The 13120-nt window shown below is 44.4% G+C and overlaps 1 protein-coding gene across 4 annotated transcripts in view; it reads left to right on the top strand.

The window, feature by feature from the left end:
- PPM1H (protein phosphatase, Mg2+/Mn2+ dependent 1H) overlaps positions 1 to 13120 on the top strand; it is a 146344-nt gene that overhangs the window by 119201 nt on the left and 14023 nt on the right. For all 4 annotated transcript variants that reach the window (XM_074870476.1, XM_074870473.1, XM_074870474.1 and 1 more), the window contains exons 7-9: positions 3115 to 3178; positions 4880 to 4987; positions 12585 to 12736. In XM_074870476.1, the coding sequence (XP_074726577.1) occupies positions 3115 to 3178; positions 4880 to 4987; positions 12585 to 12736 (324 nt within the window). The remainder of the gene's footprint in view (positions 1 to 3114; positions 3179 to 4879; positions 4988 to 12584; positions 12737 to 13120) is intronic.

Here is a 13120-nt window from a genome sequence, read left to right as displayed (position 1 = left end):
GGAGAAGGACTTGGGGGTATCAGTAGATGAAAAACTGACTATGAGCCAACAATGTGCGCTCTGTTGAGGTTTGAACTCAGCCGGCAGCCAGACACCATGTGGCCGGCTGTTCACCTCCCCCCTCCCCGGTGAAATAGGGGAGGGACAAAAAAGAAGAGAATTCATAGGTTGAATAAAAAGAAAGAATTTACTAAATATAACAAGAGAACAACAGTAACAATAGTGAGTCCAAAAAGAAACGGGTAAAATGCAGCAGTGGCTTACTGAGCACAGCGACCGCCCCCACAGCAACAACAGGGCCGGACGAGCAAATGGTGTGAGCCCAAGCCCGAGAGAGAGCCTGCAGGAGAGAGCCCACCCCCCTATATCCCTGGTCATGACATCACGTGGTATGAAATACTCCAATGAAAGTTAACTCTATCCTGGTCTAAACCAGGACAGCTCACAGCCTGGAAAGCCAACCATATCCTGGACTGCATCAGAAGAAGTGTGGCCAGCAGGTCGAGGGAGGTGATTCTCCCCTTCTACTTGGCTCTCGTGAGACCCCACCTGGAGTACTGTGTCCAGCTCAGGGGCCCCCAATATAAGGAGGACATAGACCTGCTCAAGTGGGTCTGGAGGAGAGCCATGAAGATGATCAGGGGGCTGGAGCACCTCCCTTATGAGGACAGGCTGAGAGAGTTGGGGATGTTCAGCCCAGAGAAGAGGAGGCTCCAGGGAGGCCTTATAATGGCCTTACAGTACTTAAAGGGGACCTACAGGAAAGATGGGGAGGGACTCCATATCAGGGAGTGTAGTGATAGGACATAGGGTAACAGTTTTAAACTGAAAGATTTAGGTTAGATATTAGGAAGAAATTCTTTACCGTGAGAGTGGTGAGACACTAGAACAGATTGCCCAGAGAACTTGAATATGTCTTTTCCCTGGAAGTGTTCTATGATTCATAATTTAGTCTTGTTTGCTATTTGTTACAAAGATATACAATAACTTGAAAATCCCGTAGGAATGGTTGTCTTGTTGGGCTTGTGGTTTGATTAGTCATTTGACTCTGATGCCCAGCATGGACTCAGCTGATAACCTTTTTCTTGGTGTCAGAACACAACTGGCTGTATGCAAGGAATAGGAAGGAGTTCACACTTCTCCTCCAGGAGGTTTTGCTAGGGCTCCCAGCACTGTAGGTCCATCTGGAAACTTTGGGACATGTTCATGAGCAGTCAGGGATGGTAAAATTCTTCCTCCCCATTCAAACCAGGTTATCAGAGTTGGTGAATGAGGCAGAGACGTTAACTATTCTCTGTTGGAAATAAAAGAAAAAACAAGAGCAAAGTCCATGACTGACTCATGCTTCTCAAGAAATTGCTATTCCAGGACTTAAACATCAGGGACGTATTACCACGCTGGCTACTTGTAGTGATTTGTGCCTTTTTGTTTGCTTTAAGAGCAGCTAATCACTTGCCTTCACCAGTACAAAATGCCATTTATATGCTTTCACTGTATTGTCTTTTATAGAGATGCCCAAGAATTGTGGTTATATACCCAAGATATTCTTGACTATGTGGTCTCTCATGAAGCACCCACTGTGGTTTGAAAGCCTCACCTGGTTCCATTTTGGGATTTCACACATAGTAATGTTTCGTAGTACGAGAGTGCAATCCTTCACTACTCTTTCTTCTATGCATTTTGGTTGTTTTTCCTTTTTCTTCCTCCTCCCTTTACCCCCAAACCCTAATATGGGCCCTGCCTGTGATTACTGGGAAATGTAAAGGTGGGGCTTAGACGTCTGTGCTACTCTCTTTTAAGTCTGAGGCTTGCCTAGGTGATGCAGCATGTATAGCTGTGTAATATAGCACCATTTATTGATCCCAGATCCATGCCATGTTTTGGTGAAGCAGGGTGTGGTTTGATTACAATATAGGATTTCACCCTTATTTTCTAATTTCCTGCTGATTTGTGTCACATTGCTTAAACCTGATGGAATGCAACTCCCCCGAACTCAAGCAGCCAGCCTGGCTGGAGAGCCACGTAGCAGGGGCTGGCAGTGTCTGGCAGGGGACCTGCTGCCGCAGCTTCTCTCTTCCTGCTTCTGCCTTCCACTTTCATGGGGAGCACCGACTTACGCTCTCAGGTGATGATTTTGGTATCACCCCAAGGGCTTTGGGCAGTGGTGGGCTGGAAGGGAAGGACAACTTGCAGGGAAAGGCTGGGGAGGGACATTTTGTGGTATGAAGGGAAGTGTGTCCCTCTGGGGCAACATAACTTTAAAGAAGCTTCCCAGCACCTCAGCTCGAGCATGTGTTATACAAACCATGGGACTCTACAGCTTGTGAGAGTGACAGCTGTCTATTTTTTTTTTTTTTATTTCACACTGGCAAAATTGTTCACCTTCTCACCTCATCAGTGTCAACAGCTGGATGTGTAGAAGGTAGAGTATGCAGGCATGTGGTAAACAGAATCAGAGCATGAGCATTTACTTTTCTTGTCTCTTGGCCATGGGGAAGCTGCTGTGAAACATAAAATCTCTGACAACCTTGACTGTTGCAGTCAAGGTCAAATAAGCACTAAATATCCTTCTAAGACTCTTCAGCACATGAAGCTTGTCTTAGTTTAAGCAGTCCTGAAAGGTGAGAACAGGATTGGAGAGCTGTTTCATATTTTGACTGTGTACACATTCTGTCTTGGCTCACCATTTCATATTAACAGTGTGGATCTAGTCACTGGTTAGCTTCTTGGTGGGTTTGGGGTTGATGGTTTTGTTTCAGTTTTTTTTTTTTAATGACACTATTGCAGTATAGATGCTGCCATAGCTAATGATGTCTTACCTGATTAGGATGTTATTCCAGTCCACCTCTTTTTCCTGGCAACCAATAGGAGCAGCTTGGCATGTTAGATATTTCCTCGTATTCACTTTACCTTTTGGTGAAATGGATGATTCTTTAGGGAAAATCTTTACACCGAAAAAGAAATTTACATCTTTGAATCAAAGACAGAGTCACTAGGAAAAATAATGATTTTTTTTTTTTTTTTCCCCCTTTTAAATCACAGCTGCTTGTTTCAGGGCACTGGGTCACTAATTGAGTGCAAGCTTTATAAATGTTGTTTGTCCTCCCCCCACAGGGCATACAAAACCATTGAGGAAGATGACTTGAAGTTTCCCCTTATATATGGAGAAGGCAAGAAGGTGGGCATGTTTGCTTTCCTCAGACCAAATGAAGAAGGAATTCTGTGCTGATTACCACTCAGTTTAGCCTGTGGCAGTCCAGTGTTTTCCACTCAGTATCTCTTTATTTTATCGTTTTGACAGCTTGAAAGAATATCTTGGTTCTGTCATAAATCAGTCTCATGTCTGGAGGGTGGTGGGGAGAGCTCAACATACTAAAAAGCAATTTTATAGCAAACAGTCATTTGGTGTTCAGTTTGCTTTTGTTTCTCTTCTATTGTAAGTAGGCTACAATGAGACCATCTTAAATAATTGACTTAAAATCTTCCTGGTTTCATTGTAAAGTATAACTAGGCTGGATGAAGATAGAAAAATATCTCATGTTTGCTGAAAACAAAGCAGGAGGATATTTAATAGTGCTCTGAGATGCAAAACTCTAATTTAGGAAGAGGAGAGATCAGGGCAGGATTTGGAAAGTATAACACCCCTTAACCGTATCTTCTTTAGCTAGTAGATGTGAACTCACTGTTGAATTTTTCTGATGTGTGAATGCTGGTAGTTTTTCTTGAAAGGGAGAAATGAACCATTCCGTTAGGGTGTACTTTGTTTCCAGCTCTGTGATTAAGAACAGTGAGATCATTAGTGCTGATCCCAGCAAGCTTAGCTGGGTGCAGCAATAGGATCAATATAAGAACGCAGTGGTGTCAGTTTGCCAATATTGGTATGCTCACTGTGTTTCTAAATAGTGCTCCCCTGCTGCATTAGGTTCTTATCTCTATGCAAAAATACACGCTTTTCAAAATTAGTCCAAGTTTTGAAGGTTCAGACCTGCAGCTTATCTCTGAATTTGGTTAGGTTTATAATTATTTGCAAAATGTTTCATGCACATCTTTTTAATTTACTTTCTTATTGCCTTATGGAGCCAGGGGTTAGTGAGGCAAAATAATTTTGAGTCAGTTGCTCACTGTTATTGATGCTGTGAGCTCTCTTGTTCAGAAGCTGCTGTGGCTAAACGATACGCAGACAGCAGAGAGCAGATTCCCCGTGAGACTGTCTGCCTGATCAATCATCTTTGGAGAAGCGTTAATGAAGAAGAGCCCAGCACCTCTTGGGAGACAGCTCATGTTGCAGAGGAAGGTGCTTGGGGAAGGAAGTGGTAGACCTGAGGTAACAGCAGACCTGCCCTAGACTGGCTCTCCACAGAGGAGACCGCTGTGGTCAGTGCCACTGTCACCTGTGTGTTTAGCAATTTAAGGTGGCCTTTGGCACTTTTCCTTGGTGGAGGGGATATATGGCAATATATCAATAGGAAAAGGCCACAGGTTTCTTAGGTGAGTAATTAGGCTTCTCGTCCTTTTTGTAAAACCTGTTTACTGACAGTATACTTTGCTGAAGGAATGCTCTCATAGACTGGCATGGGACAGTGAGGTGACTGGGTTAGGTCTCTGTAGTCCCAGTCCCTTACGGATGTTCACAATCTAAGATGTGTGTATGCAGACTGGGATATAGATGAATAAAAAGCTTGGAATAATGAGGGAAATGTAGATGACACGAGTGGGAAAAGCTTTGAAGTTGTTTAGGTGTGTTAAATCTAGAGTTTCTGGGAGAGAAACGGGAATTCATCCCTAGCTGTAGCAGTTACGGAGTAGGAACATTATCTCTTTACGTATTGACACAGTGCATGTAACTAGATTTGATCCCATTGCTTTTCTTTATTTCCAGGCTCGGGTTATGGCAACAATTGGAGTGACCCGAGGACTGGGAGACCATGACCTGAAAGTGCACGACTCCAATATATACATCAAACCTTTCCTGTCCTCGTCTCCAGAGGTAAAACAGCCAAGATTTGTGGGAGAGAAACAAATATACTTAATGTGCTTATTTGTTCTTCCCAAATTGTTCATTCTGACTGTGATTCAATCCAGATAACATGTTGTCATTCCCAAAGGTGCAGCATGTTAGTAACATCCATATAGTAGGAACGTTACAAGTTCCCCAGCTGTGTGCCCTAGCTCTGGTTACTTCACATTGCTGGCACAGCATTGATGCCTTCTCGCTCTCTGGTCTACAGTTATCCCACAGCCTCGCCATTCAGTGTGACAGACACCCATTTCTGCCCACCTTCATGTGCTTCAGCTCCCCTTGAGGCCCAGGTCATGCTGCCTTCACAGAAGCTGATGTAAATTTGTGTTCTCCAGAAGGGAGCACTAGATGTCTTCCACGGTAACATAGTATCCTGCATTACACTGAGGATACCAGATCAATTCCTAAGCAGAAAAATGCCAGGAGGGTTTGGAAGAGTGCTTTATGCTTCCATCTGTCTGCCCCCTCACCTCCAGTTCTTAATTCTTTACGATGGTTTTGTGCAAACACCAAATTATGGCAGGAATGGCAATGTGCATTCCCAGATGATGGCATAACGAGGGGATTATGCAGTATCTGTGTTCAGGGTAGTTTTAAATGACTCCATCATTTTGACTTGCCTCCCACAAACAATTCCAGTTTTTGGCCTCTAGAGACCTTGCAGTGAAGGATATCAAGCCTTCCAAAGGGATTTGAATGTATTTGTTAACAAGAAACATGCAAACCTCGCTTTTTTTCCTCTGTAACTGCATTTCTATTCCCACGTCAAGGAACAGATGACACACATTTTTCATAAAATATTAAGCAAGGGCAAACCATCTGATGACAGCACAAAAAGAGGAAGCTATGCTTCTATGGCCAAATGCTGAGAGCTGTCCACTGTCAACTGGCTTGCTGGAGATTTAACCATACCCAGTATTTGACCTTGAATTTATTGCTTGCTGTAGCAGTGTGAGAGAATGAAAATAAACAAATGACACAATATTGCTAGGAAGGAACCAAATTATTAAATTAACCTTGCTTAGAACATCTTTGAGACTTCAAAAATAAAAATTAAACTGTTGAGATATTCTGGCCCTGAAGAAAAGGAGGAGATCTACAGACAGCCCCTTCTTCATGTTTCCTTGCTGTGAATCCAATACCTTCCCTCTCCCCCCTTTGAGTGTGTGGTATTCCTCACCTGGGACCCGCTCCTGTTCTCAGCCAGGCAGGCAGCAGCTCTGCCCTCATCACTGTGATGGATTTGTTTAGTGCCAGCAAAATGATGCAATTCTACCTATTTATTTTTCTTTCTGGCATGCTCAGACCCAGTGGTTCTGGGGTATGTAATGGCTGCAGCACAGTATCTCAGCAGTATCATCTCTGCCAATTGCTGCTGCAGTATTTGTCTGTGTGTATAAACCAAAGCTTCTCATGGGCTTTTCTGATTTGTGTGGAGTGTGTCTGTACGTGTTCAAATTCTGGAATATGACATCCAGTTCATATGCTATCCACGTTTCAGGATCTCTTAACTGCTTCGCAAAAGGGAAGCAAAATTGGCTTTGTTTCCACATTCCCTTCACAGCTAAATTCAGCAGAAACGTATGAGGGCAGGAGGAGGAAAGACAGAGCACCAGCCACCTCAATTTAGAGATACTGGAAAAAAAAGCCCTGAATTTTATTAGGAAGTAACATATGCTCCAACTTGCTTTCCATTGCACTTCCTTCTCTTAATCATTTCTTCCTTCTCTTCCCAGAGAGAGCCCCAGTGCTTTATCTCCTCGTGTTTTTCCCTGACTTGTTCTGTCCATACGTGGACAGTGCACCTTGCACAGAAGCTGACATTAAGAAACATCTTTATGCTGCCATCTGGGAAGCTTGGCAATTGGAAGTAAAGGCAGTGGCGTCAAGCAACAGTCATATTTGGCCCTTGTGCAGTATTGGATTGTGAATTGTTTATATAGAGGTCGGGAAGCAAAATGTCTGGTTTCCAGACCTGGAAAAGGGGAGGCACAGGAAATTAAGGGACACAGTGAGTCGTGACAGAGGGCGGATCCAAGCCCTCTGGCTTCTGTTTCTGTGCCGTAATGACAGTGTCCTTTCCCAAGTTGGGAGCAACGTGGTGAGTTTCCAGAATATTTTACTTCCAGCATGACAAAGCACGGGTATGCTGTGTCCACCAAAATTTAGCTGAAGGAAAGGTAGGCATCCCTGAGACTACATCCAGAAATAGGTATATAAAAGTAATTTGAGAGTGGTGTGAAATGATGCTTTGATAGAGTGCCAGGCTATGGGAGGAGAAGTCATGTAGCCAAGACTGACAAATGTAATCAGGATTCAGTGGCTCAGCTGTTACGAGATCAGATTTGGAGGACTTCTGCAGGTTGGTTGAGCTCTAGAGAATTGAGCCTTTTATAATGAACTGGAGTAGCACAAAGCAGGCAAGCCATGGCTGAGGCTCTCTGGCATGGAATTAAATATTTATTTTTCATAATGGAACAGTTCATTTGAAAGCTTTCAGCAGGAAATTCTGCTTTTTAAAGCTCAGCAAGAGCCACCTTGTTGCAGCTGAAAAGCAGAATTTCATCCTGAAATTTTTTGAACAGCAGCTCAGCTGTTTGGTGGGGAGAGGTGTGGTTCTGACAGCAGCATTTGGCCCTTGCCAGCGATGAACCCAAAGCGAGGCACCACAGCAAATGATAAGAAGGTAATGAAGGAGAATTTTTCTTGTTCCATTATGTTAGTAAAGTCTTTCTGACAACTTCACAAATATGTCAGAGGAGACTGTTTTAGATTCACATCTGCCTTCTGCCTTCTGGAGAAATCTTTAGGAATTACACCATTGAAAGGAACGAGCAAGGCAAACGCTTAGTGATGTACAGTATGATCAAAGGGAGTCAAGAATTTCAAGAAGCAAACATCACACTTTAGTGGCTTGAAGTCCTTGAGGGTTATGTCTACCAGAGAATTTAAAAAATAATAATAAATGCAGTAGACAGTCTTGCATGAGCACTTTGATTTCTCAGAAAACATTTGAGAAACTGTTCTGCATCACAGGTTATTAATATAAAAGATATGAAGCTACAGACTGAGTGGAAAGTTGGCACAGTATACTGGAAATTGGCTAAAGGGCAGGAAACAAAGGGTGGCAGTAAAAAGCTAAAAGGAGATTAATTGGTGAGTGCTGCAGGGAGCAGTGTTGGGACCTGCTTTTTATTATTTACATATAAATTACTTGGAGGGTGGTATTGAAAGATCTCATCGTTTGCCAGCGAAGCTGTGCTGGATAACACTGCGCAATAAAAAGGGGCGATACAATTAAGAAAGGGCTTAATTTATTGAAGTAGTTGAGTTGATCAATAGTGCAGGCGAGTGAATGTGGGCTGTTGTTTGGCTCGAATTCCCCCAGGGCTGGCTGCTGAGGAGCACCTCAGGTGGCTGCAGGCTTGCGTGTCACTGTTGTGAACGGTTTTTGAGCCGCAGGGACTCGTGTTGGCTGCCTCTTAAAAACAAACCTGGCAAACAAGCCGCAGCACCTTTACAGAGCTGTTGTGGTCCTTTTCAGCAGCCAAATGCAGGTTTTGTCCAGTGGGTAGATTCGTTTGAAATGTAAATATGAAACCAGCCCACCTGTTTGCTCATTGCTTGTCCAGAGCATTTTTCTCAGCACTCTTGACTCCATGCAGGTGAGCAATATGAGAAACAAATATCCGGATTGAAGAAAGGCATTATGTGACAAACTGCGTAAGGCATGTTCGGAAAGATGTCGTGTGTGACTGGGGTCTAGTGGTGTGTGTCCGCTGTTACCTATGAGCAGAGATCTGTAAGTACCAGTCAGGATAAAATACAGTGTAATCCAGGGCTTATTGTCATGGATGTCTGTGCTACCAAGGTTCTGCCACTCCTTCCTTATAGTTGGCTTTTTACATTTTCTAGTTACTAAAGTTAAGTTTAGCTAGTTAACAGGTCAGCTGCTGTACATCAAGTAAGACATCAGTGGATGGTAGAAGTATGGTGACCAAACTAGGCTCCTTTGAGGGCTGCCCTGCTGTTCCAGAGAGATACTAGACAATGAGAAAGTTTGCCAGGGCAGCACAGAAGGGACTGGTAGGCTGAGGGGAGTTGCTGACAAGGCTCTTGGGACAGCATGGGATGGAGCACAGGTAGCCCAAGGCATTTGGGGGAGAGATAGTGAGTTCTGTGGAGACCTATCAGGATTGATGTCTGGCTGCAGAAGCAACGAGTCATGAGGGAAAATTTGAAGATTTGGGTTGGAGCTGCTAAGAAACTTGTCAAGGGTGCAGCACCAGTTAAGAAAACCTCTGCAATGCCAGGCAGTGCCTGTCCGACCGTCACCTGCACTAGCAGGGCTATGCAATACTGTTCTGCCGTGTGTGCAGCTTTGCACAAACTTGTCACAGACAGAACATCATTTAAACCTCACTGTTTAGTTTCCTGAAATACAGCTACAGTAAGGAGGCAGTCATTGGAAAGGTTGGCTCTGGAATTTAAAAAAAAAAAAAAAAGTAGTAGTTTCCATTGGAGTCAATGAGCTGCTTTTGGTCACATAAGATTTACAGTGCTGTGGGGTTGCTTGCTGTTGCAGGCACTTAAGTAATTCCCTGGGTGTCTCTTCATCTTTCTGAAACTCTGGCACATCACACTCCCTCACCTTTTCTGTACAGCATGCATGGAGTATACTTTGGGGTGTTGCACAATGTGGGGGCATGTGGAGTGAATGTTCAGTGAGCCCCACTGGTCCGAGCATTTGTTACACACGCCTCAGTGGTGCTGCCCAGCCTGTGTACCTCCGGGAGCTCTGCTGTCATGCTGCTCCGTGTCCAGCTGAAGGCACATGTCACTACTGCAAGAGACCTTCACTGACCCAAGGAAGAACTAATACAAAGCTGCTAGCAGAAAAGTGAAGGGTTAGGAGCTGGCTTGTTTCTGCACCTGGGCAAGGTGGTCTGTGAGCATAACCTGAACCTATGATAGACTGGACAGCTCTAAATTAACTAATTTTTGTCAGCAACATGCTGGGGGCATCTACAGCTGTGTTTTAGAAATCCAAGGAAAGACAGAAAAAAAAGCATAAGAAAAAATTAAGCATTATGTGGATATGTCTGCCCTAATGTGTTGCTGCTGTGGTAACTGGAGGGCAGAGAAAGCTGTATTTCAGTGGACATTTTATTGCATGTCGAACTGGTCCTTGTATACAAGAATCTTACCTGAAGTTGCCCCAAGCTTACCTGCTGTAACCTTGGCATTCTCTTTTCCTTAGCCTGGGTACCAGCCCAGCATTCCTTATTGATCACCTCACTGCCCTTCTCTGCACCTCTTCTGACATCTAGTTCCTTCTCAATGGCATTCCTTTCTGGAGGTGCTCGGTTCCCAGATTAGCCAGAAAATCAGTGACTGCATTTTCTTTTCCCAAAAAACTAAACATGTTCTTGGTAAAACGATCTGTTCTTGGTGTTGCTCTAGCATTGTGCTGCACCGAGGATTTGGACCTTTTGACCTGTGGATTGACTGCAGGTAGCTTTGAAAAGTTTCTTATCTGCCCCAGTGCCACTCACCAGTCAGAAAAGATTGTTCATTTCAGGAGGATTCAAATCTGTGATGCATGGTCTTGGTTTCCTGCCTTCTCCCCCACCAATGCTGCAAAAAAGGCTCTTGTGGTGTAATGTGTACTTTGCCTGTGTGGGAGAGCCATGGTAGAGGTGTTTTTCGTAGCACTGACATTAGAAGCTTGGTTATTCCTACAAGGGGCTTGCTGCTGAGTGCATCCCTGAGCATTAACCCCAATGCTGTCTCAAATATTTGCCCATACCCAAGAGATCTGACCAAAACATGTGCTGCTTATTGATGGCTGTATTGGCCAACTTACCCTCCACACCCCAGTGATTTCTGAGTTGAAACCCTGGGCTGTTAAGAGGCTGAAGTAAGTTCTGTGTGATGGAGGGGGGGACTATGACAGCTACTGTTTCTGTGCAGTGGGCTTGAGAGGAGAGCTGTGCTGCATGTAGGGATCTTTTCTATAACAGTATTCCCACTCAGTCTGAATAAGGAGATATGCTCTAATGAAAAGAGTATCTTGCCTTGCCTTTAATCCTCTCCAAAGTCCTTATTCAGCTGCTACCTTAGATAATGAAGTGAAGGTTACATTTTACAAATGACCTTCTTGTGCTTTTGAGTGAAAGGTGAACAAGTAAGGATTAGCAGTCAGGTCTAGGTGATTTTTTTTTTTTTTTCCTTGTACTGGTTGCAGTCCCATAAAATCATAATTACATTAAAAGGTCCAGGCATTTTATGTGCATTGCCTGCTCCGTGGCTCCTAAGGGGAGAATGCACCAGGAGGGAGAATAAAACAGCTCATATTTTCTAGTTATGCTAAATGCTCGTTACGACAAATTTCCCAACTGTCGCTGCTGTAAGTGGAGCCCAAGGCCAGAGCAGGGTGCGTGACGAGGTGCACCATTTCCAAACTTTAGTACAGATGATCGGTTCCTCCTGTCTGCCTTGCCAGGGTTGTCACACTTCTTCCAAACTGTGGTTCCTGCCATGGTAATTACAGTGCTCCATGAATGCTTTACAATGGCCCCTCACTGCAACCTGGAAATTGCAGGCGGTTTGTCAGCTGGAATACAGTGTGTGCTGGAAGGAGAGTTACACCTAACTAAAGGTTCAGTTTAAAACACTTGCCATGACCTTTCCTCATATTCTGGCTTAGCTGATGGTCTCCTGCCCCCCACCCTGCGTCTGCCCCCTCTGCTCCTGGCTTTTCCCAGCCTCATCGGGAAGAAGATGGTGGAAGTTTTTTTAAAGGTAGGGTATTACAGAGATGCCAGCAGCAGTGGTCTGCGTGACTGTGGCAGACTGATGAGCTGAAGCCAACGGGCATTTTACTAGTGTGGATAAGCTTGGCAGTTCACTTCCGTGCTGATCTTGAATTGGTCTCTCCCTACTGAACTCCTTGCAGATGCACGCAACTGTGCAGGTAAACAGTTTTCCTCCGTTTTGTGGAAGAGCTCACTTGCTCAGGCATAATTCTTGAGTGCAGTAGCTGCCTTGGGTCTAGAAAAGTGAATGCAGTGCCTTCTGCCACGCAGGCATTTCCAAATGTGCAATTTATCTACCAATTTAAATGGATCTGGACAAACAGTGAAAACAATTATTTGTGAATATTTTATTAGAAAATATAAAAAATTCATCAAATAAATTATTTGGCTCCCATATGACTAGTCCTGCCAATGATAGGGAAAAGCCTCACACGCTGAAACCAGGCTGGCAGGCGGGGGTAGCTTCAAGCACTGCTGGCAGTGGGCAGCATGGTGCTTTACAGCCTGGTTTAGGAACGCTTGCATCCGTCCTGGCTGGGGTCAGCACTCGAGCTGCACTGCACTGGGGCAGGGAGGGTTGCCATCTCGAGGGCTAAATTGGAGACAGACCCCAGCAGTGCTGTGGGAGAGGTATTTCAGTGCCCTCACCAAACCTGCTAACTCACAGCCAAACTCAGCAGTGTTTTACAAACAGGTCTGACAGTCTCCTTCTTCATGGATGTCTCTTGGGTTTTTTTTTGTTTTAGGTGAGAGTCTATGACCTTCTGCAGTACGAGCATGGGCCAGATGATGTTCTGATCCTAGCTACTGATGGGCTCTGGGATGTGCTGTTAAATGAAGAAGTAGCAGAAGCTGTCACTAACTTTCTACCAAACTGTGATCCTGATGATCCCCACAGGTTCGTGCTCAACCCTGATTTTTTAGCTTCTCTGCAGAAGAGTGCTTTTTGGTAGTGTATTTTTGTAGAAGGTATGATACGAATAACATTAAGTAAATATGCAACACTTAGAAGAAGACATTTTTATAAGTTGGATAGAGCCTCTACAGCAAATGTGGGGGTTTAGGCAAAGGGGGGGTGGGGGGAGGGTCCCTGTTATAACTCAGAATTGCCTACCTTCAAAGGAGTAGTTGTGGGATCATGGTATCTTGGCATGGGATCCATTTTGTTTGCTGCACGAGGTCCTGTGGAAACTGTAGGAGTCTGAGGTCTTAGAATAACATGGCAACAGGTCTGTCTCCAGCAGTCAGAGGCTTCCACTTAACTCTCCTCTGGGTAGACCTT

The sequence above is a fragment of the Strix uralensis genome, chromosome 5 (assembly GCF_047716275.1).
Source record: "Strix uralensis isolate ZFMK-TIS-50842 chromosome 5, bStrUra1, whole genome shotgun sequence".
Classification (NCBI taxonomy): Eukaryota; Metazoa; Chordata; class Aves; order Strigiformes; family Strigidae; genus Strix; species Strix uralensis.
This window is presented reverse-complemented; position numbering and strand designations above follow the sequence as displayed.